At 39.0% G+C, this 24,406-nt stretch overlaps 1 protein-coding gene across 1 annotated transcript; it reads right to left on the bottom strand.

Moving 5' to 3' along the window:
• Positions 1-12,018: 12,018 nt before the first annotated feature.
• ZNF706 (zinc finger protein 706) lies at positions 12,019-24,158 on the bottom strand. Its single transcript, XM_014056095.2, has 4 exons — positions 24,000-24,158; positions 17,606-17,742; positions 15,437-15,541; positions 12,019-14,923 (listed from the first exon to the last, which is right to left on the bottom strand). Exons 2-3 carry the CDS (start codon positions 17,738-17,740, stop codon positions 15,446-15,448), a joined length of 231 nt encoding a protein of 76 aa, XP_013911570.1. The 5' UTR covers positions 17,741-17,742; positions 24,000-24,158; the 3' UTR covers positions 12,019-14,923; positions 15,437-15,445.
• Between the last annotated feature and the right edge of the window lie 248 nt (positions 24,159-24,406).

Genomic DNA, 24,406 nt, shown 5'->3' with positions numbered 1-24,406 from the left:
AGGCTTAAAGGACAGGTTAGGAGCTTGGGCGGGCGGGTGGGCCCTCCGCAGCACTGTACCGGAACGGTACCCGGTGCTCTGGGCAGACTCCGGTTCACTCGTACTGGGGCGTACCACCTGCAACCCATCACTGGTATCCTCCCAGTATATCAGTGGTGGGTTCCGGGCGGTACACCCCGATATGGGCGTACTGGTGGCATCTGGGAGTAGCAGTCACCAGACAGGAATGGTGTTCCATCTGCTCACCTGCATTCCTTACCTGTATTTAAGCCAACTGGGCCATTTGTGCACACATGCACAGTGTACGGCGCCTCTGTGACCTCAGCCGAGCAGCTGGAGTATCATGGGGGACGTTGTACATGCTTGCACAGCGCGCATGCCCGAGGTGGATGTCCAGCCCCGTCGAAGCGTATCGGTTGTGACGGAATCGGAACTCACACCGCAGTATATAATGTCAATACTGCATAACCTTTTTAAAACAAAAAACAAAAAAACATGCCTTGTACACCATCTAATATGTTGAAAGGGTGAAATCTACCAGGCAAACATCTCAGCTTGCTCAGCGGGTGTGGCTTATGATGCATTGGGGAGAGAGTTGTAATTGTTAAGCATGAATCATTTCCTTGCAATTACTTTATTAGCCCAGGCAGGTTTCTGCAGGTGGAAAAGGTGAGTTTTGAAAAGAAGTAGGAGGTAGAGAGTTTATAGAGCAGAATGCTCCTTTTTTGTTGCTAAACTTTCCATTCATTCTCCACAATCAGGTTAATCGAAAAGAATCCTGTTCTTGAACCACTTCTGTGGTTTCTCTCTTGAAGCACAGAAACTCCTGCCCCAGCGAAATGGGGAGTCTGAGATTTTGGTTTGTCGGGGGGGGGGGGGGGAGACACTTTTTGCATGTGCCATCACCTCTTATTATGTCACAACAGCCAAGGGCAGAAAAATTGCTACAGTGGCCGGCCCAGAGTTAATAGGGACAACAGATTATGCAAGCATGGTTACTCTGTGATATTTCCATTTCATTAGCCAACACTCCAGAAGACAGGCTCAAGATACAGAAGGATCTTGACAAACTTGAACATTGGACACTATCTAAAATGAAATTCAATGGTGAAAAGAGTAAGGTTCTACATTTAGGCAAGAAAAACAAAATGCACAGGTACAGTATAGGTGGTACCTTGCTCAATAATAGTAACTGTGAAAGGGATCTTGGAGTCCTAGTGGACAACCATTTAAATATGAGCCAGCAGTGTGCAGCAGCTGCCAAAAAAGCCGACACAATTCTAGGCTACATAAACAGAGGGATAGAATCAAGATCACGTGATTATACCACTTTATAATGCCTTGGAAAGGCCACACTTGGAATACTGCCTTCAGTTTTGGTCACCACAATGTAGAAAAGATGTGGGGACTCTAGAAAGAGTGCAGAGAAGAGCAACAAAAATGATTAGGGGACTGGAGACTAAAACATATGAAGAACGGTTGCAGGAACTGGGTATGTCTAGTTTAATGAAAAGAAGGACTAGGGGAGACATGATAGCAGTGTTCCATTATCTCAGGGGTTGCCACAAAAAAGAGAGAGTCAAACTATTCTCCAAGGCACCTGAGAGTAGAACAAGAAGCAATGGGTGGAAACTAATCAAGGAGAGAAGCAACTTAGAACTGAGGAGAAATTTCCTGACAGTTAGAACAATTAATCAGTGGAACAGCTTGCCTCCAGAAGTTGTGAATGCCCCAACATTCTAACATGTTAGATAGAAGATTTTTCTGAAGGGGTATAGGGTTTCCTGCCTAGGCAGGGGGTTGGACTAGAAGACTTCCAAGGTCCCTTCCAACTCTGCTATTGTATTGTATTGTATTATGTCAGCTTTTTACTACTCTAAAACTGTGTCCCCCCCCCTCTTAATTACTTTAAGGGTGGGTTAATAAATTCCTAGGTTTGGGTGTTGCATAAATCACCACTGCTCTTTATATGAATACTGAATATTTGAGACTAGAGAAGGATCATGGGATTCCAAGTGTAACCACTGGGGCAAGAGTCAAAAAAGTAAAAAAAAATAAAAAATCAAAAAGTTGGGTCACAACTATGCAATCAAAGCCTCGCCCTTTCCCCTTGCTGGATGTCCTTGATCATTCAGGGATGTTTAAAAATTAACTATGGTGATGTGAGAATTGTGCGCAGTGAAAGCAACACGTGATATATTTTTCCAGTAGAATTAATGTGTGTGTGTTCACGCAAGCACACATGCTTCTAGGTTGGCGCTTTGCGTTATTAAAAAATGTGTGTGTTGTGGGGGGTGGCTTTTACAAGTATTAATCGGTTTTCTGATTATTACAAAATAATCTATATCATGGCATGCAATACTTTGCTAGGCTATTCCCGTGATAGCAAACCTATGGCATATGTGCCAGAGAGGGCACACAGCTGTGGGAACGTGAGCCATCACCCCAGCTCAGCTCCACCGCACATGCACATGCGCCTCCCGCTGGCCAGCTGGTCTTCAAGTCTCTGCCACACATGCACATGGGCAGGGCACATACCGGTGTGTGGGTGCGCGTATGCACAGGGGGAACATGCAGGGGACATGCATGCATGTGTGAGGTGGGATGCATGTGGGGGTGCATGCACAGGGGCCGCACACCAGTGGTGGGTTTCAAAATTTTTTAGAACCTCTTCTGTATGTGTGGCCTGCTTTGTGGGAGTGGCCTGCTGGCCATGTGACTGGGTGGGAGTGGCTTGTCAGCCATGTGACCGGGTGGGAGTGGCTTGGCAGCCATGTGACTGGGTGGGCATGGTCAAGTTGTAAAAAGAGTGAAATTCACTTAAAAATCCTCTTGCTTAGCAACCAAAATGTTGGCTCAGAAACTCTGGCATTTGAAGCATGCAAGTCTTAAAGCTGTCAAGTTACAAGTTACTTGCACCCCTAACCCTTTAGGAAAAAAACCCTAGGGATGTTCAAACTAGACAGCTTTAAGACTTGTGGACTTCAACTCCCAGAATTCCTCCTCTCGCTCTTCATCTTGATGATGTGCGGACAGGCGGAGGGAGGGAGCTGGAACCGGTTCTAAATGGCACGGTAGATTTGTGGAACCTCTTCTATAGAAGAGGTTAGAACTGGCACACACGCATTGCATTTTGGAGGTTTGGGCGCATGTGCTTTGGGCACTCGGTCCGGAAAAGGTTAGCCATCACTGGGCTATTCTATCTCTTCCTTATTCCATTCTTTGCAAAATATTCCATCTTGTCATTCTGCAAGCATGCTGTATCGTCCTTATGGAGCTTTTAGGGATGTGGAGAAGAAAAGTTATTTGTCTCACTTCCCACAGCTTTAGAATTTTTTCTCTTTGAACAGATTTTGGCCTTCTGTAAACTTTACTGTACTCCAAACCTACAAACCCCTTGCTTTGTGCATGGATGTTTTAAGAGTCACTTAAATAAGATGGGCAATGTAGAAAAGGGATAAATACATAAATAAATAAGAATGCAAACCTAGACATTGTTTATTCTTAGTATATAGAATTAGTATGGAGCAGAGGTGGGTTCCTACTAGTTCGGCCGAAAAGGTAGTAATTCGGCCATGTGACCGTACCGGTTCTATCCTGGGCGCCACCAGCTTTATTTTCTGTTCTGCACACGTGCAGAACAATTTTCATTGAAAAAATGTAACCCCCCCTTTTTTTTAATGGTGTGTACAAGCCAGTCCCAGAGAGGTCCCAGAGATGGGCTGTTTTTTCCCTGCAAAAACGGAGGCATTTTTGCCTTCCCCCAACCTGCAGAAGGATTTGCAGGCTTCAGCAGAGGTGGCGGGAAGCCAAAAATGCTTCCGTTTTTGTGAATAACGGCCTGTTTTCTGCCCATTTTTTTCACAAAAACAGGGGCATTTTTGCCTCCGCCCCAGTCCTGCTGAAACCTGCAGATTGCTCCTGAGGGCGGGGAGGACAAAAACTTTTTTTCCTTACTGGGTAGTTTGTAGACACTCCCTTAGCTCCAGCGAGGCGGGAGCACCCCGTCAAAACTTTTTGGTGAGCATGGCTTGTTGAAGGGGTCATGTGACTGAGTGTGTGTGATTGATGTCAAGTTGGCCACGCCCACTCAGTCACATGTGCTCTCCCATCTAGCCGCACCCACCAAACTGCTAGTAAAAAAATTTGAAACCCACCCCTGGTATGAGTAATAATTGTTTCTTTAATGTGTATTATTGTAAGGATGCATTATATGTTTTGATTACTTTTTTTGTATAAACATAGGACATAATCCTTAGCTAAATTATAACATGAAAAGTTTGTTAATTTCATCTGTTTCCTCAAATCTATGGTAGATTGTAGAAAAAAAATTCTGATTTTAAAATAATTTTTGTTATATAGCAAAAAAGGAAAAAATAGAAGGAAACTATATTACATACAAAACCCGGAGCCACTCAAATGAGTATGCATTATGTGCATGGTCGAGCTTCAAATTAGTCTTTGCATCAAGGGAGTGCCACTTAGACAGCGCATTGCAAATCTGGACTAACTCCATCTTTCGAACTCTGGAAAGTGTTTTCTATGCTATCCTCTTACAAGACAAATCCATAATCCATAGAACAGGGGTGTTAATCTGGATTTCTCCAGGGCAGGCTGGGTGGGGGGAGATGGGATGGACAGCCTCCTGCAGTACCTTGCCGGCCAAAATGGGGCACGAGTGGCCATGCGCAGCCCCCACATCACATTTTGGTTGCCGGAGGCCCCGATGGCTGGTGCTTTGCTATTTCCAGCCTAGTCCCACAAGCCAGATTTAAGAACTCCGCAGGCCAGATCCTTGAGTTGGACACCTCTGCCATTGAGTGCTACATGCCAAAGTTTTAATATCTGATTCAAAAGGACATTGCATTTTTAAAGATATCACTGCAACACCATATTATCCAGTTTGTGAATTTAAAATTACAACCAAGTATTCATTGAAAGGGACCGTATTCTGTATACTTCTTCCTTATCCATCTTTCACTTCAAACCTAATGGAATCAGGGACAAGGAGAAACCCTTTTGGAACATGAAATGGGATGGGCCTTGGGAAGTAAGAGGGAGAGATACTACAGGGAACAATTAGATAAGAGAGGCAGGAGCTTCCATTGGCTTAATGGTGAGAGAAAGAAGCAGCAGTTGAAAATGATGTCTGGAAGTCTGTACTTTCAGCAGCGGTGGGATTCACTTGCCTATCGGTTCCCAAATGTGAGTGCACATGCCATGTCTGTGCATGCGCACCGCCTTCTGCGCATGCACAGAACTCATGCATTACGTCAGGGTGGGTGGGCGGAGCCCCCCACAGCTGCCTCTACTGGTTCACCCGAACAAGAGAAAACCAGCTAAAAACCTCCTCTAACTTTCAGATTTGCAAAATTCTGTTAATATGGCCTTATGGTAAAATATAATTATTTCATCTTGTCATATTTTCTGGTTCACCTGACAGGCTGACATTCTGAGAGGAGTTTGTTTGGTAGCAGGTAAGTAAACTAAGAGAAGAGGCCTGTAGAAACATCCAGCTGATTGCTAATCAAAACCAACACTTAAAAATAGCATCTCAGCTGGATATGCCAGGGATCAAGCCAACCCTGATTGGGGGTGGGGAGGTGGGGGAACAAACATGAAATAAAATAACGTAAGGATAATGGCAAAGAGAGGACATGAGGTAACAGAGTAATAAAATGGAAATTTAAAAAAATTGAAATTATAAGATAAAACATATAATTGACATTATTCATAAGAATGATTTCATACAATGCTTGTCAAGAAGAAGAAGTGTAAAGGGGAATCTAATTTTCAGATGACAGACCTGGCACTAGCCTAATCAAAGCTAAGACAGGTACCTTCGAAAATCTGGCATCGCTTAGTGTCAAGTGCAGGTTAATTGTATATAGTCTTGCTTTCTTTTTAATAAGTGGTTTTTTTTCATACATTCATAGATTTGCCTACAGTGGCATAGTGATGAACTCCGATACAAATGGCTTAAAAAAAAAAACAAAGTAGGAATGATAGTTCAACTTATGATAACCTGATCCTGGGGAGAGCTAATGGGGAAAAAAAAGTCTGCTTGTTTCTACAATTTGAACTCTTAGAAGAATTTAATTGGCAGCTCTAGGAAAACCGATGACCTTTAATGCAACTGAACAGAGTAGTAATTCTTAATGCTAATTGATTGTTATTGAGGTTTATTCTGTCCCTGCTGGTGAGAAGATGAACTGCATATCTGTTGAAGGATGAGAGTGCAGGGAAGGACTCAAAGCCAGTTACATATTCAGACAATCTATTGCATTACTTGCAGAGGAAGATGTTGTGGCCCGGCAGGAGCCGTTGGAGCTGCCACCAGACTCCGACAGTGAGGAGCCCTATGAGTCGGCCCTGGAGGATGTGGAGGACCCCGGACAGGGTTCCGACTCCGAGCAGGGCGCAGAGAGACTGGTTGGCCACCAGGTGGCGCCTGAGCCTTGGATCAGTGGGTAGGAGACAAGAGAGAGTGATCCAGAAATCAACAGTGAGTTGTTCTGGGATGCACATCGTCGAAGGGCTACTCGACATCAAGAACAACTTAGGTAATTATGCTCAGTTGATGGTCATGAAGCTCCTTTCCAGATTATAAAAGAGACTGCTTGTGCCATGCCCTTCTTGCAGAAGTCAACATTTGGACTATAGAGAAACGAACTTGTCAGGCTGGATTGCTGCCAGAGTTTGTTTGCATTGCTGCCAAGGTTTCTCGGACTTGCTGCCAAAGTCCTTATCGGTTTGTTTATCTGGCTTTCAGCCACCGAGATTCTGGTCTTGTTATTAAAGGACATTCCATTTTATGCTTGTCTCGGCTTTTGTTACTGAACGGAGGAGGGGGTCAGAACAGGAAGACATGGCTGGTAAGCTGGTATAGTACCTGCCCTTCTGAAATATTATGTGCAGGGGTGGGATTTAGCCAGTTCGGACCGGTTCGGGCAAACCCGATCCTGATTTTACATCTGGTTCACCGAACAGGTAGTTGCAAGAGCTGGCAGGCCCTGCCCACCCCGCCCCTCTTAGGAGTCTCCATATGGCCTGTTTTGGATGCCAGGTAAGTGCAGGGGCCATGCAGAGGCTCTGGGTGGGCGAAAAACGGGTGTCCCGGAAGTCTGGAAACGAGCTTGTTTCCGGCCTGCGGAAAGCCTCTGGAACCCAAGGGAGGCTGTTTTTGCCCTCCCGGAGGCTCAAAGAAACCTGCGGAGACTGGGGAGGGTACCCCCCCGCCATGGTGCAGGATGCCAAATAGGCTACACCCACCATGGCCACACCAACCCAGCAACTGGGCAGAGAACCGGTTGCTAAAATTTTTGAATCCCACCCCTGCTTAGGTGGTTGTTTTTTCCTTCCTTGTAAAGCAAGAGTGTCCAAGCTGGGCAAATTTAGAACTTGTGGACTTCAACTCCCAGAATTCTCCAGCCAGCACAAGCCTTAAAAGAGCCAAGGTTGGACACCCTTGTTGTAAAGCATAAACAAGGAACAACTCCCAGTCTCAAAAAAGTTTTAGCTAAAATTTTAAAAATAAACTATCCCTCTCAACCTGTGGGTCGCGACCCCTTTGGGACAGAATGACCCTTTCACGGGGGTCACCTAAGACCATCAGAAAACACATATTTTTGAAAAAATACGGAAAACATAAAATAATTTTATGGTTGAGGGTCACCACAACATGACCTTTAATGAGGTATTAAAGGGTCATAGCATTAGGAAGGTTGAGACCTACTGCTCTAATGGTAGATTCACCATTCATTCTAAGTATCTAGCTCCAGATTATTCTGAATAATCTAGATTATTCAGCACAGCAGAGCAATATTAAATACATGTTTTTTCAGAGATTAACAGAATACTTAGATGACATAGGAAATGTTCTTTGAGAACTAAAGTCTTTTCCCCTACACCATGATTAATTCTTTCCTTCCCTGGGGATTTAGCATTAGATTTATTATCCTTTCTATTAGAAAGTGGAAAATTGTTGAAAAGAGCTGCTGTATCAAACCCAGATTTTCTCTTTGAAATATGGATCAAACAGATTTTAGTGCCTTAATTTTGCATCATTATCTTAGGTTTTATACATGTTCTAACAAGATCTTTAGTCCATCCTATTGAAAAATGAAATGGCATGACTGATTGTTACATTCGCTTTAATTCAAATATGTGATACTACTTTAAAAAATGCTTATAAATAGAGAAAAATTTTACACTGGTTAGGCAAGCTTTTCAATTTAAATTGGACCACAAAATACTAGAAATTGTTTCAAGGAATTCAGTGGATTGTAGCTTAGCTAGGAAGAAATGTAATTTATTAATTCATATGGCTGCCCACCTCAGCGACTTCATAGAATAGGAAGATTGGTTGTTCTAGATTTACATCAGATTTAATTGTACCCTTCCCCCCCATAGTTTTCTCTCTTTTTACCAAAAAAAGCCTTCTGTCGTAGTTACAATAACTATGTTTCCTCCATGTCTACATTTGTCAATAAAGTCTAGACTAAGTGAGAAAGTTCTAAGCTTTTCTTGTTAAGTGAGAGAAAAAGTTATTTTTCACAAAACAAAGTATTAGTTGATTTAAGAAAGCTAAATACAGTTGAGTCTGGTTAGGATCAATACTAGATTGAGTATTAAGAAATATCAAGGGCTGTAGTTTAAAAAAGAAAGGATAAATGTCTATGGAGATTCAGTCATCAAGGTCACGGTTGTCCCAAAGGTGCTTTTTCAAAAGGTAACTGGACTTTATTAATGAAAAGCGAAACGTCTTCAAGGAAAAACTAAGTCTGGTTGGCTTTCAAAAAAAGCATCTTTAGGACAAGAAAGGACAAGAAACCATCCTGGAAGATGTTAAACCACTTTACTCTAGCTCCAAAAGTGGCTTAGTAGGAAACATCACCTTTTAAAAGTGAAGTATTTATTTAATATGTCCTTAGTCACCTATGGTTCACTCTGATTCTTGTGTGAATTTTAAAAAATAGGCCAACATGTCAAGGTTACAATTAGTTTGGAATATAAATTGGATTAACTCACTCAGTTAAGCAATTAAACACTCCCATCTTCCTTCCTCTTTTCTTTCCCAAATTTTCCAGGTTTTAGGCAGTCGAGATTGTTTATGCATTGCACTGAAAGTTTGAGATTGTGAAAAACAGCATGAATTTGACATAGTTTATTATATAGAACAGGAATGATTAGATAATTTATTCAGATGCCACAAAAAAGACTTAGGTGAAGATATGTCTATCTTGTCCAATCTTTTTTCCCCAATTCCTAATTTAAATATTCTTTAAGCTAAGAAGACAAGGTTTTGCAAAGTTGGTCATAACCTTGAAAAATAATAATTTATTCAATGTAGGTGCTAATCGTCAACAGACAATTAATTGAGCAACATGTACAGCACCTCTGCCTTTTCTGATTTTTTTGCTGAAGGTGTATGTATTTAAAGTTCAGCTAGGTGGCAGCAACTAACCAACTTTGGTTTATCAGTTAAACAGGATTAGATCTGATTAGTATTATTTAGATGGGAGCTAACCAGGAAGTCCCAGAACTGACTAGACTGGGAAGTCAAAAACAAGGTTTTTGCAAGTTGGCAGTAGCAAAACCCTTCTCTATAGGAAGAAAGTCACCAGGAGTTAAGCTGAACTTGAAGACTAGCTTTTGACCTAACATTTAAATAGGGCTGGATATGGAATACATTTTGTATTTGCCTCAGTAGTATGAAACAATTGCACTAGAATACAAATATAACATTCTACAGAAAAGCATACAGCAGTTGAAATTTTGAGGTTGGTAGCAATGATTAAAGCCACCAAGTAGAATGCAGACCACTTGATGGTACTGAGATTCAATCATAATCCATATAAATATCCCAAGTCCACAAGCATAGAGTTTATGAAAGATGGGGACTAGTCCAAGTAGAGTTAGTGTTGAGATGCCATCTCACTCTATTTCCAAAGGACTCCTTGATTGGCCAGAAAAAGGCCATTTGTGGTGGAAAACTCTAGTTCCTGTATCACAAGTCTTCCATAAGCAGCAGAAAACACTTGAGGTGAAACCTAACAAGCCCCAGGAAACCATCCATCATCTAGTGATTCTATACACACATCATGAGTAGTTCATATTTCCAAAGGAAAAAAAAAGTTCCAAAACCCGCCCAGGAGTCTTGATGGCACCTTTTCCAATTAATAGGCTTTATGCAGTTCATGAAAATGTCTTTTAATAAAAATTGCTACCTGACTCCTCCTGATTTGTCACCATAGACCAGAGGTGGGTTGCTACCGGTTCAGCCCAGTTCAGCTGAACCAATAGTGGAATGTTGGCCTGGGTCGCAGAACCGGCAGCAACCCAAGCTGGCCACCCCTCCGAACTGGTTCCCTGGTTGCCACATGTTTTTTTAAAGCATTTTTTAATGTCCTACACATGAGCAAACTTATTTACAGGCAACTGCACACCCGCGGGTAAAGCACATACGCACCGTACCGGTATTAACGCTGCAGCAACCCACCCCTGCCATAGACTAATGTGGCTTCTTACCATTAAAGGTACAAATTCCTTCCTTAGTAATCGTGTTTACACATTCCTGGTATTTATGTAGCATCTTCAGGTTGAGGACTCCAGGGTCTAGTTTCCTTGCTATGGTTATTGTGCTACTCAAGGAAAATTGAATTCAAGACCAGTTCAGTATGTATCAATTCTATTACATCTGGCCTAAGGCATTTGGTGTATCTATCATGAGTCCATTTTACTTACTACCAACAGGAAAACAAATAATTCAAAAGGGCCATTCTGAGAAATAAAAGCAGAATGGTCCTTTTGAATGTCCAAATGTATAAATGTCAGAGCGGGCAGAGGCAGAAAAAATGCCCAATGTACAAATGCCACAATCAGGGATATTTGGGATTGGAACTGATTTGCTAAGCAATAGTGGCCAGTAGTATTTAGGCCCAGCAGGGAAATGGTTGTCTCAGCTGGGCTTCTGCTTGCAATTGTGTTGGAAAACATTATCCTAGCTACTTTGTTCAGGCAGTGTGATTGTTTGAAATTCAGGCCAAAGTTCCTGTCAGTTAAATCTTAAGTCTGCTAAATCCCTATCTATTAAATAAAGGTCCTTGGAACTACATTCCTCAGAATACCTATGACACTTAATTTTTGTCTAGGAAGTCTTAAGTTTTGAAACACTAACACAACTGGAAAACACAGATTTAAACTGGTACAGTGCTATTAACAGAGTTGGAAGTACTTTGTGGTTTTTTTCATATAAAATTGTCCACTACGGTACACATGTGATGTTAGCAGGCCTAGGGAAAACTATCTATACTTAGCATGGTTAAAGTATGAGAATTACTTTTTTGATGATCAGCCTTATGAAGAAGGAAGGTGATGGGGTCAGTTATATATCAAAGCACTACTATAAACATATATTTTACAAAAAGTACTCCCAAACTAAACATTTAGAAGAGCAACCTGTGCCAAATATTTACCTAGAGGTTGCATGATTGGAGACACCTTTTGGTCTCATAGATTGACGCTACTATGGCAGATCAGCCATAACACTTCCATGAAACTTGCTGCAAGCACTAGCACAGGGATGTCAAACTCGTGGCCCATGGACCGGATGCGTCATGCACTGGCCACGCCCACACATTTTAGCAAAGGGGAAACAATAATTCACGCAATGCTGCTGTGATGCCGTGAGTTTGACACCCCTGCACTAGCACAAGTCCTGTAAAATACATGGTGCCTAGTTTCTTACTACTGTAATATTCTATTCTACTGTAATACTAAGTACAGCCAGTAAATGTTTAAAACCATAATTTCCCCAAGAGATGCTGGTGAAGGCATAAAAAAGGAATAGCTTCTTCTCATGCACTTATATTTCATGGAAGCAATCTAGTTTTCATGTTAATATACAAGATACTGAAATCAGCAAGAAGAATATATTTAAGAGGCAACAATGTAGTTAATCATGGATGTTCTCTTGATTTTATAGTTTTCCTGAAGTACAAATTAAAACGAATCAAATTCATGTTTCAAAATATTTTAATCCCCCATGGATATGTATGGTCCACCACCTTTTTAAAAATTATTGCTTTACAGTACTCTGGTTCATACTCAGACAAGACCAAAGTTTAAACTCAACCATTCCGTAAATGACTGTATTTAAATGCATACTTTTTAAAATGTTGCACACCCACCCACTTTCTCAAGAATTCTGCAACTCTAATGCTAAGAGTTGTACCATCACATACGTAAAGCAACAGCAACAACCCCAAACATAACATGCTGCCAGATTGAAGAAAAATGTCTCACTTGATATAATCCAGTTTTGAAATTAAAGTAGCCCGATACATTTTTCCAAGAACAATAACAATCAAGCCTGAACTATTAGATAGATTTTGTATTTAGCCTTCCAATATTTAAACCAAATGTTTTACTAAGGTTCTTTGCCAACACTCAGATCCCGAAGGTTAAGCATCGTTTTCAAATATATGTACAAAATAATTATTATTTTGGAATATCCACATTCAAACTAGCCTTTGAAATAGGACTGCGACCAATATCACTGGAAGGAAACACACTACTGTATTGTGTATTTTGGCACATTATACTTTGTATATTTTAAGTATGACGAATGACGGTTTAAACAAATTACGTAAAAACATGCTGCTTGCTAACTACCAATATCACAATGTTCATAACAGCAAAGTCCTTGTGCATATTTTCTCTAAACTTATCTTGGTTTTATCTATGAATGACACATGCAAATTGAATGAAACTTTTGCTGTTATTTCCATTCCTTGTGCTAAACGAAGAACTAAAGCTGCTCAGTTAGCATCAAGGTTAAAGAAATGACACTTGCATTAGGTAAGCAGGAAATATCACATTTTCGACTTTTGCTTTTTAAAAGATTTTAATCAGACACATTACAATGCACAATTGTGTCTTTTGATCCAGAATTAACAGATTCTATCCACAAGATTTGGAATTTTTTTCACTTATTCCTTACACCCATTCCTTTAATCAACAGAGAATTAAAAGATTCTTATTATGGATAGTTACAACCCATCCAATTCATTCCCATATGTTAAATGTCAGGATTTTCTTGTGGCCTTTGACTAGTTAGAAACGAATTATCTTTAGCAGTTTAATTAATGTATAAAATCAAGATTTAGCTTGTTCAGTATACAGATACAAGCTACTTATAACAGCAGTTCAGAAAAATGCAGTCTGCAACATAAGTGGGTCAGTTGTACTAATCTAGTAGAAACCTTTTTTTTGTTCCCAACCCTTTATTTGTTGATAAGTAGTCTTAAAAGAAAATATTACATGTATCTGCTTGAGGAATGAATTTATCTGAAAGTAGCTTTCTGGAATTCCACCTAAAGAAACTAAAGTAAAATTAGTGAACATATAACCTTTCAAGTTATTTTTAAAACGGTGTTCCATTCCAAGTTTCCAGTAACTCTTATTGTTTTGAAAGGCAGACTTCTTGCCTGTGGAACCCCTGTTGTCATTTTACAATGAAGACATTTTATTAGGTAAGAAAAGAAAACGCAGTAAGAGCTTTATTCCAATGTCAGGTGTACAAGTACAAGTAAGCAGTATAACTGGTCTTGTTTACCCCAGGGTAATGAAAATAGCATCAACTTAACTGATGTATCAGATTAGTAAACAAACAGATCACAATTATGTTTTTATTTATGTATCAAATGCGTATTATGTGTGCTGACTTAACAGAATGATTTCAAAGACGTCTGTTCTAGGCACAAAGCAAACTTTGGTTAATATTACTGTCAGTGTCAAATCAGTAACATAAATAACTTGTCACAAATTATCTGTTTGAGTGAAAAGCACCTGGGGCAGAATCTATAGACTGCACCTGAGATCAGAATCCTGCTCAAACATAGTTTGGAAATCTGTAACATAATGCAACACTGCCTGGTATTGAAATTTTAACATCGGCACTGCTATATGTAACCAGTTCCAACTAATCAAATAAATAAGCAATTATTTCTCTCGTCATATGCTATCCTATTCCACCAAATTAAACTTTTTCCATTTTTGTTTTCAAACAGGGAAACATTTACAGTAGTCATTTTTACATATGAAAGGTGGCCCACTTTTTACAGGTACAATTGAGAAGTTACACAGTGGGTCTTCACAACAGAAAGCCGTTATTTCGTGTTGTTATAGTCTGAACCACTCAGATCATGTAAAAAAAACAAAACAATGTTCAGTTCAAGTATACTTCTGATATCCCACCATTTAGTATAATGATTCACAGCTACTGCAGGTGACTCCAGTGCATAAATCCAAGATACAAGTGCCTCTATGCATAAAAAGTGAAATTTCACAATGGCCAGGCAGAATAGGCACTCCAACCTAAGTAGTCGAAAGTGCACTCCTCTTCAGTCAAAAGCAGTGTTTTTTGTTTTAGAAAATGATCACGCTCAGGCAAGTATCATATTGAATGGAGAAATTATTTCCTTGTTTCTAATTGACTTAATTAACAGCAATGAATCTAACTAAACTACCTAATTTTTGGCAGGGTGAGAAATTCACTTGTTGAAGTTTTATAAGGCAAATAAAACATGGAAATAGAATTTCTACAAGCATTTGACCTGTGATATTGTAAAATCAAAGTACTACTTTATTAAATGAGTTATTTTACACAATATGAACATCAATATAATTACAACTGTAAATTTTTTTTAGAATGAACCAATTTCCAGATTTCCAAGTAGGGCACAACTGTACAATTACACAGAGTTGTCTTTACATGAAGCCCAAGAGGAACAGCATAAAAATATGAATGTTTCTATAGCCCCTTCATTTTTTTGCTGATCAACAGTTTGTTAGAAAAGCAGCTGCAGGTTTGTTATGTAATGTCTGGCAATAGAAGAGTCAATAAATTCCATGAATTCACCTGAAACACAAGAGTAAATTCATTACTTGAACTGTTATGTCATTATCTTATTAATAACATGCAATAATTTAGTGCAGTCTTTTTCAAACGTAACAACTTTTAAGATGCGCAAACTTCACTTCTCAGAATTTTTCAGATTACTGGGAGCTGAAGTCCATACATCTTAAAGTTGCCAAATATGAAAAACACTGATTTAATGTCATCCAATTTTAAAATTAACCATCACAAACAACTGTTAACAGAACTGGCTAAAATAATATTATAAACATACCCTTTCAGCTATATTTGCAGTTTTGCAAATAGGCTTGGTGATAACAATAGCCTAACTACACAAGTTAAATTGTAAATACAACAGATTCCCCCTTTCCCGAAAAAGCTCAAGTAGCAGTTGATTTTATATTAAAGTTATCTCTCCATTTTCATACCCTTCAGAAATATAACAAATGAAATATGAGACAAAATTATTTAGGATTTATGATCAATTAATTCCAAATTTAAATGGTACAAAATTACCAGTGAACTTTATGCCTGAACATCAGCTAATTCTGGAGGAAGGGGGGTTTTGGGATGCTTGCTCTCAAAGTGCTGCTTGAAGGTCTTGGGATCTGGCATCTGTGTCTGATTAAGGAGAGAACAAAGCAACACAAATGTTCATACAGAATCAAGGACAGATTCTTCTTCCTATATCCTTAAGATCTGCCACATTCCTTTAGCTTCTTTGACTCAATCTATAGTCAATGGGCTTTGGAATATTACCCTTTCTTTCCTCATCTAATTTCCCTGTTTTTAACATATTCACCCATGTTCAACTTTAATTCTCTTACAATTTGGTCACATAATAGTGCCTTCCTTTTATTTATATTTAGTTGACACTCCTTATTAAAATCAAACAATTCAACTCCGCATATTTTTAGCGTTGGGCATCAATGAACTACTGTGTTTCCCCCGAAAATAAGACAGGTTTTATTTTCTTTTGACTCCGAAATAAGCACTAGCCTTGTTTTATTATTTTAGAGGTGCAGGAGGCAGAGAGGGTGGTCACCTTATGGCTGTTGCTGTGTTGCAATATTTTCGAGGAGGGTTTATTTTCAGGGGAGGGCTTGTTTTAGTGCATGTGCTCAAAATCCCGATTGGGCTTATTATCCAGGGAGGTCTTATTTTCAGGGAAACAGGGCATAATAAAATTTATTTAATGAAATTCATATATAGTTTTCCTGATAAATTATTTAGAATTGCTTAATCTTCTTGAAATCCTAATATGACATTAAATGAAAACATTTTACTATCTTCTGACCACAAAAATAAATATTAACTAGGGGTCAATAACTCAATCTTTGACAGACTGATGTTTCTAGCATTACCCCTATCAAATCAATAATCTTTAAATTGGAAGAATAATTTTTATAAATATCCATGCTCTCTAAATTGGGTGGGGTTCCTAGATTAAAACACCTGGAGAAGTTATCCAACCCTTGATTAGAATCAGGGAAGTCAACTGGGAAGGTAAAAAAAAAAAGGTGATGACTACAAGCATGTTGCAACATCATGCAACAGTCATAAGTAAGAGGATTGGCTGCAAGTCACTTTTTTCAGTGCTGTTATAACCTTGCATGGCCACTACACTGATGGTCATAAAGTGAGGACTACCTATATTACATATCTTAACTAACATGTTTCTTCTAATTTTGTGTTCATTGCACATAATTTTGGAAGTTCCATAATAATTTTATTTAATCAATGTATATTGATCAATATATATATATATATATATATATATATATATATATATATATATATATATATATATATATATATATATATATATATATATATATATATATATATATATATATATATATATATATATATATATATATATATATATGGAAGCTAACTGCTTCCATTATCTGTCAATCGGCTCATCACAAGAGTCCATCACGACAGAAAATTTCTTAATGGCTAAGACGTTTGCCTAAGATGCAATACAGCACAGGTTCGAATCCCAGCAAGGGTATGGCTAGCTGATGAGAGCTAAATAGCTTGAAATAGATCTATACTAGTCTCCCTTTATTTATTTATCAGCACAAATAAAACACAAATATAACAAAGGCAACAGTAAAAATATTGGGTTTCTGTTGTGATGGACTCTTGTGACGAGCCGATTGACAGATAATGAAAGCAATTAGCTTCCTCCCATAATTGGGGCTTACCAGGGGTTGTGACACTAAATATATACCTTCTTCCCTGGCTTCAGCTGATAAGGAGGAGACCTGTGGCTTAATGGCTAAGATGTTTGCCTAAGATGCAATACAGCACAGGTTCGAATCCCAGCAAGGGTATGGCTAGCTGATGAGAGCTAAATAGCTTGAAATAGATCTATACTAGTCTCCCTTTATTTATTTATCAGCACAAATAAACACACACACACACACACACACACACACACACACACACACACACACACACACATATCTTATTTGGAAACTCCAGCTGTCTTACCTTCCGAAAGACGCTTCCCCAATATATTACTCTTAAGGGAAAACAGCTCTAAGGTAAAATTTCCTTACCCATTATGTATACAATACAAACTTTTCACACAGAAGGATGTTGCCTTGCTATACTTCATACTCCTGATTTAAAATCTAGAAAGATTGCCCAGTATTTTGTTTTAAAGCCTCTTACCCTACAGACGGTGCATGTATATATTAAAGCAGCTTTAGCTGCAGCCTTCTGATCATGGCCTTGTTTCTTTTTCTGTCCAGCTTGCTTTTTGGCATTTTTCTGTTGTGACTGGATTTTCTGCTGTCCACGAGCCATATCTAGAAGTTCAGAAATTATAACTGATTATTCATGTGTGCTTCCTAAATGAAAGGAATGTATCAGCCTATACATGCTTAGCATTATTGTTTCAGAAGCTAAAATATGAAGTAGGGTATTGCAATTATCCCAATTCAAAGTGCAACATGATTCGTATTAACAAGGGCACACATGTACGCAGCTGTCAGAAACATTTGCAGCCAAACATGCCTTTTCCCAGGATCACATATCAACTGCAGAAGGCAGCTCATTTAAACACATCAGATAGCTGAACCAAAATGAAAGTAAAGCTTTTAGTGTCAGGTGATACTGTTTGTTTTTTTAAAATAAATTTGTATGCAAAGTTTTACAAAGAACATTAAAAACTAATGCCAGACCCCAACCAGCAACCATGAAATTTACTTCATGGATCCTCAAGGCAGTATAGAATTGGGTATAGTTCAAAATGATGGAATTTGACATAATTTGTTGAAATATTGGAAGGAACAGGGAGGGAGGGAAGGGAGGGAGTGGAAAGAGAATAAATAAAACTTCCAATTTCCTTGCCGTACAGTACAACTACAAAATTATCTCTTACTCTATGAGATATAATCTATTTTGAATGAGGAACAAGTTCATAGTCAAGGAGTTCTCTTTGAACTTGCACTGATAGCCTAAATTATATAAACATATAAATTACTGGATAATAGTAGCAAGTGAGGATTTTCATGAGCTTCCACTACTGTGATAGTTGTGTTTATACTTGAAGAGACTTGTGCCAGTAACATCAAGTGCAGATTATTGCAACATTCCTGTGTTGTTTGACTGTCCTCAAAATTGTTACAGAATTGTGACTGATCCAAAATGAAGCATGCAGTTTATACAGTGAAAGTGGCACCACCCAAAAACTCCTATGCTGAAACAGTCACATTGGTTGCCAGTTGCTTTCCAAGCCAAATTCAAAGTATTTGTTTAGGGGTATAAAGCCTTACAAAACTTAGGCCTTAAATAATTGCAGGATTGTGACAAAGTCTTCTTGGTAAATTCAGTTTTCAATGGAGCATGTTTTGGAGGCTCTGCCACAGATATATTAACACACAACAAAATATATTACTACTATAATGCTGATAAATCTGGCCTACTCTTATTTCAATTTTGGTCTTACTTGGGAAAAAAAAATTTTTTTTTATAAACAACCCAAGACAGCAAACATAACTAATATTCCTGCCTTCCCAAGTTTTAAGCACTTATTTCTAATATTATTTTAGAGTGATTTCAGAATTCTGTATATTGCATGTGTAGCTTTGTAAGTCACACAAAGTTATTCAAATATACATTAATAAATATAATTGTATTAAGGAAAATGTAATGGAATTAAATAATATATGGCTCCTACTGAAATTGATATTCTCATAACAAATATTCTTTCTACTACTCATCTGCTTTATATTCCAATGTCATTATATTTCCATGCTTTTATAATTCCATTACATTTTGTGGCAAATCAACATTTCATAATGTATTTTGTTCAACCCAACTATTATACATATAGCGGTATGAATGGAATACTATCAATCTCTCACTGAATAAAGGTGGTTATTTCTTTTATCACTCAGGAAAATATTTCCCAGCAATTCTGGATATAAAGAATATCATTTTTTAAAAAGAAAACAATGGTTCTCTAGCCATTGAACACCATTTACAACTTGGAGAGGATTGTATTTAATTAATGTAAGAGGAAAAATAACAAAGGTTAGATAAAGATTAGAAGTTTTGTCATATGGCTCATTTGTGGCCACAAATCAATACTAAAACTAAAGAATATTTATTATAAATGTAAAATCTATTAACTGACACAGATTAATAACAGGTTTTCCATTCAAGTACATCCGATGTGATTAAAATATCAAGATTTAAGAGACTGTCATAAAAGTCCCCACAATATACTATCTTCAGACCATTAAATATTCTACAATTCTTTAGCCTTTTGCTTGCTGTTTGTGAATAATGGGTAGTATCCAACATATGTGGAGGGTATCTAGGTAGGGGGAAAGCTGTTCTTTCTAGTTAAAAAAAAAGATAAAGGTTTTTCTGTCAGTCGTGTCTGACTCTAGCGCCTGATTCTCAACTCTGTTTCTTGGCCAAGGGAGCCAGCATTGTCCAATGGAACACTGTTACTTTCCCATCCAAGTGGTGCCTATTAAATCTGTTTGCATTTGCATGCTAGGTGGGCTGGAGTTGGGGCAAATAATGAGAGCATGTAATGATCCAGTGATCTCAAACTCGGACTGTACTCCCATGTTAGTGAATCTATACAAAATGGCCCATATTCAAGAAACATATTACAAATATTAATAAACATGAACTATACCATCTTAGTATTTCAATTTATTAGGAACATGTGTTACCAGATATGGACAAACTCTTAATTTTGTACAGTTATATATAATTGGCCTTAAAGAAAAGTAAACTTGCAATAAACTTGCAACTATGAAGCTGCTAACTAAATGCACATTCTCATGCACATATACAGCAAAAAAGGCCCAATCCAGGTCTCTACAGGACAGGCTCCCCTGTCCACCAATTCTGTATGGCAAAATACAGAGTTACAATTGCTGAAACAATGGGTTAAAGGTTGTGAGGAAGTGCAGATAAAAAATTCATTAGCAAAAGAAAAAAAACTTTCTTTCATACACCAATTTTGCCTTGCAAAGATTATCCCACAAATACTCTAAATATGAAACACAGTCTGTCAAAGTAATTGTCATGTGGTCATTAAGTTAACCATGTGGTAGCTAAGGCTGCCAATCCATGCACACATTGGACATTTCATGGAATGTTTGAATTGAAATGTTTTACAATATTTGCAATTAATACTTATTGCTTTGTTTATTCATTTATTCAACTTATATGCTATCCATCTTGCCTGGAGGCAACTCTTATTAACAGAACTTATATGAACAGAACCAAACAAATCCATTAATATTTCCCATAGTCCTTTGCATGTACCCAATTATAACAGCAGTAGAGCAAATAATATGTAGCATATTCTTATTTACAATTTAAAACTGCCATTGCTTGCTTCAAGTTAAATTGCTTTCAAGATGGGCAAGATTGAAAGTAATGTAATTGTTTCACAAAAAGTCTCAACTCACATTTGGAGTCTACCCCAACTTTTAAGAAAATCAGGACAATATATATAGGTAGTCCTTGACTTATGACCACAATTGAGCACAAAATTTATGTTGTTAAATGAAACATTTGTTAATTGATTACTGCCCCATTTTATGACCTTTCCTGCCCCAGTTGTTAAATGAATCACTGCAGGTGTTAAGTTAGTGACATGGTTCAGTGAATCTCACTTCCATATTGAAGTTGCTTGCTCAGAAGGTTGAAAAAGGAGATCACATGACCCTGGGACATTGCAACCATCATGAATATGATTCAGTTGCTAAAAATTCTGATCATGGGACTGCTGCCATGGTCATGTGAAAAATAAGCCATGCTTTTCAGTGCCAATGTAACTTTGAAGGGTCACTAAGTGAACTGTTGTAAGTTGAGGACTACCAGCACAGAATTATATCTTCTTATTCTCCTAGTTGCTCTATGAAATTCAAGTTAGCATGATTGGCTTGAGGTCACTCTGGTGGTCACACGCATGGATAAGATTTGCATTAACTATCAAGTGTGCCAACAAAACTGATCTAATAAGTTTCTTTTGAAACATACTCTGGTTTGTTTTACTTACATACTAAAACATTTTTGTATTGTGTAGCATGACAATGTGCAAGTTCACTCTGAAAAGGAACAATGTCCATTTTACTGGAAAAGGTTTTTAAAAACCCTGAAAATAGCCAAATCCTCTAGATTCCAGATAAAAATCAATTCCATAAAAAGAATAAGTATGTTTTATTCATCTTAATATTTAAAACATATCTGTTGTAATCATCACTCTGTAGCTCAGGTGAATACTTACTAAGTCTGCAGTTTGGTTAGTATTTTTAAGAGGCACAAAATTTATCAGATTAGGAAATAAATATATGGCAGACGAGATGGATAAACTTATTCAGCAATGATTTTAACTTTTCAAAAGTACCCTCATTAATTTTTCCAATGCTTAGAAAGGGCATAGTAACTAGTTAATTGACTTTTTAAAAAGTAGATAAAGAGTTTTGTAAATTATTTTATTATAGATTGCAGCTTTACATTTTACAACAAGCAGTAATTTTAACTGAGCACAGCAATCAATAATCAATAAAATGAAGACCTAAAATTCAAATATTTTCTTTGAGACAATGAATACTGGAGGTATAGAATTTAGCATTACGCAATCTAGCTTATTTCCTCAACAAATATTGTCTTTTCTTTGCCTGAAAACCGAACAGGACAAAAATAATAATTCTACAGGGTGACTGAATCTCTTATTTCATTCAAGGGATATATGTGGAAGATCTATGTTTTTTATATAGTGTATCATCCTAATTTTTCACAAATGTTCTCTTTTCTTCATCTACACGTCACCAAATTAATTCAAAACAAAAGAGTGTGACAACCATGTGGGTTATATTTTCTATATATGACAGTTGTTTTAATCAAAATTATTATCTGTATAATTATTACACTGGGTCAATCACTATTATACACCAACTCTTATTATGATGCATTTTTTTTCCAAAAATTCATGCCACTGCCTTATCAGGACTTCAGTAAATTTATGGATATGGTACCTTGTTTGGGACAGCTGAGAATTCTAAAAAGTAGGTTGGGTATTTCTAAAATCAAACGAAGATTGTCCATGAGATTGCCAACTGGAATTCTTTAAGTTCCAAAATAATTTTGTATTTATGGCAACTAGTTATCCTGATACTGCACATAACTATCGGTAACATATGCTACCAGATTATTCCTAGTTTTCAAGCAAACTCACAACATTCGACACCAGTCAGCTTCTCATTTGTAAAAGCAGAGTACAATATTATATATTTTCTTCTAGTCCATATTTATATTCTTGCATTACAAATTATAGTCTGAAATAACTCTAGGGGCAATACATTTGATTCTTAACAATACATTTGACTCTTAACAATATCAATCAACAGCAACACAATTTTCCAAAGAAGACAAAACTACAAGTTGAGAAAGTCTTCAAAGCTGTCCAAGAAAGTCCAAAAGAAGTCATACTAGATTAAACTGCCAAGTCTTACATCTTTCATGCAACAAAACTTGTTTCCTAGGAGAAAATACAAATTTGAAAACAAACAACTGAGAAGCTAAATGGTAACACGGTCTGGTGCTTCTGCTCTGAAACGCACTACTTTGCATACAGGAAGCTGAACACCAACAAATTATTTATTCAACTTAATTTGAACTTTATGAGACACCATTATATTTAATTTTCCCTGTACCCCAAAGGCAAAAATACTGTATATAAACATTCCAGATGGACTTTAAGCTGCTTGTGAGGACATCAACAGACTCAGGCCCATCATGTGACTTTAAGGAAAGGCATGAAACTACAATAGGCAGCAGGATCAGAAAAGTATGAAAAGGTTGAAGCGTGTAAAGTATGGCTTATGCTGTGCATAGAGTATTCAAAGGCAATAACCCAAGTGGAAGAGGAAACAAGAGGCCAAGTCTAACTTTGTGCAATACAACAGGCAGAAAAAAAGCCTCTCTTAGGCAGAGACAGGCCTCAAGAGCCTGGGACTGTAGAGGAACATTATACCTCCACCAGCCTCACCTATTCAAGGCAAACAGGTATTCCCAGTCAAACTACCGCATCTCCATACTCCACTTCCCCCAGGAATCCCGGCAAATACTTTTGAAAGGAAAACAGAAGGGAGAAACATACAAAGAAACGCCCGTTTGAGGAAGCGTGGCTTAAGACTCACTTCAGGCGGCTTTTTCGAGAAGGGCAGCGGCTACCATTCCCCGTCCCGTCCCAGGTAAGCGCCCTCCCGCCTTTCCCCGGGAAGAGCAGCAAAGGCCACGGCAAGCTGTTGCCCCCTCGGAGTCCGCGCAACAATCTGCCCAGCCGTCACCTCCCCCTCCCCACAAAAAAACGCCCGCCAAAGCTACGGAGGAATGCGGGGCCGCCTCCCTGCCGCCTTGGGGGGGGGGATAAGGGCGGCCTCGCCCGGGTGGCCAGGAAGGCGCTGCCCTCCGCCCTGAGCAGGCGGGCGGCCTCGCCACCGAGAAGCCCTGGGGCCTGGCAGGGGAGGCAACGGACACCACCACCACCACCCCGTCTTCTTCTTCCTCCTCCTCCCGCCTCGTTTACCCGGGTTGTGGCTTCTCCCGCCGGCGAGGCGTCCGTCGACGGCGAGGAGTGGCTCCGGGCAGCCCCGCAGCAGCGGCCGCCGCCGCCCGCTCGAAAGGATGGAAGAGCCCGCGCGCCTTTCCTGTCCGTCTTCCGGTCTGTCGCCCGGTCCGTCAGTCCGTCGGCAGCCCCACCTTCGCCGCGCCGCGCACGCGCCAGCCCTCCCCTTCTCGGCGCGCGCCGCCCCGCGAACTGGGCCAATGGCGGCGGCGGCGCGCTCTTACCTCAGGCGGGAGCGAGGGCGGCGGGCAAATAGGGCGCGCGCGCTGTGCTCTTCGTTCCCTTTCCCCGCTTCCAGTCTGGGGACAACCGACTTTGCTTCAGGGCCCGCGACCGGGTCTTCCGAGTCTTGAACTTAACATGGGGAG

This window comes from Thamnophis sirtalis, unplaced genomic scaffold, assembly GCF_051295495.1.
Source record: "Thamnophis sirtalis isolate CommonGarterSnake01/CBP01778 unplaced genomic scaffold, rThaSir2_p1.2 scaffold_2, whole genome shotgun sequence".
In the NCBI taxonomy this organism is placed as follows: Eukaryota; Metazoa; Chordata; class Lepidosauria; order Squamata; family Natricidae; genus Thamnophis; species Thamnophis sirtalis.
Note: the sequence above shows the minus strand (reverse complement) of the source record. Positions and strands in the feature narration are given on the sequence as shown.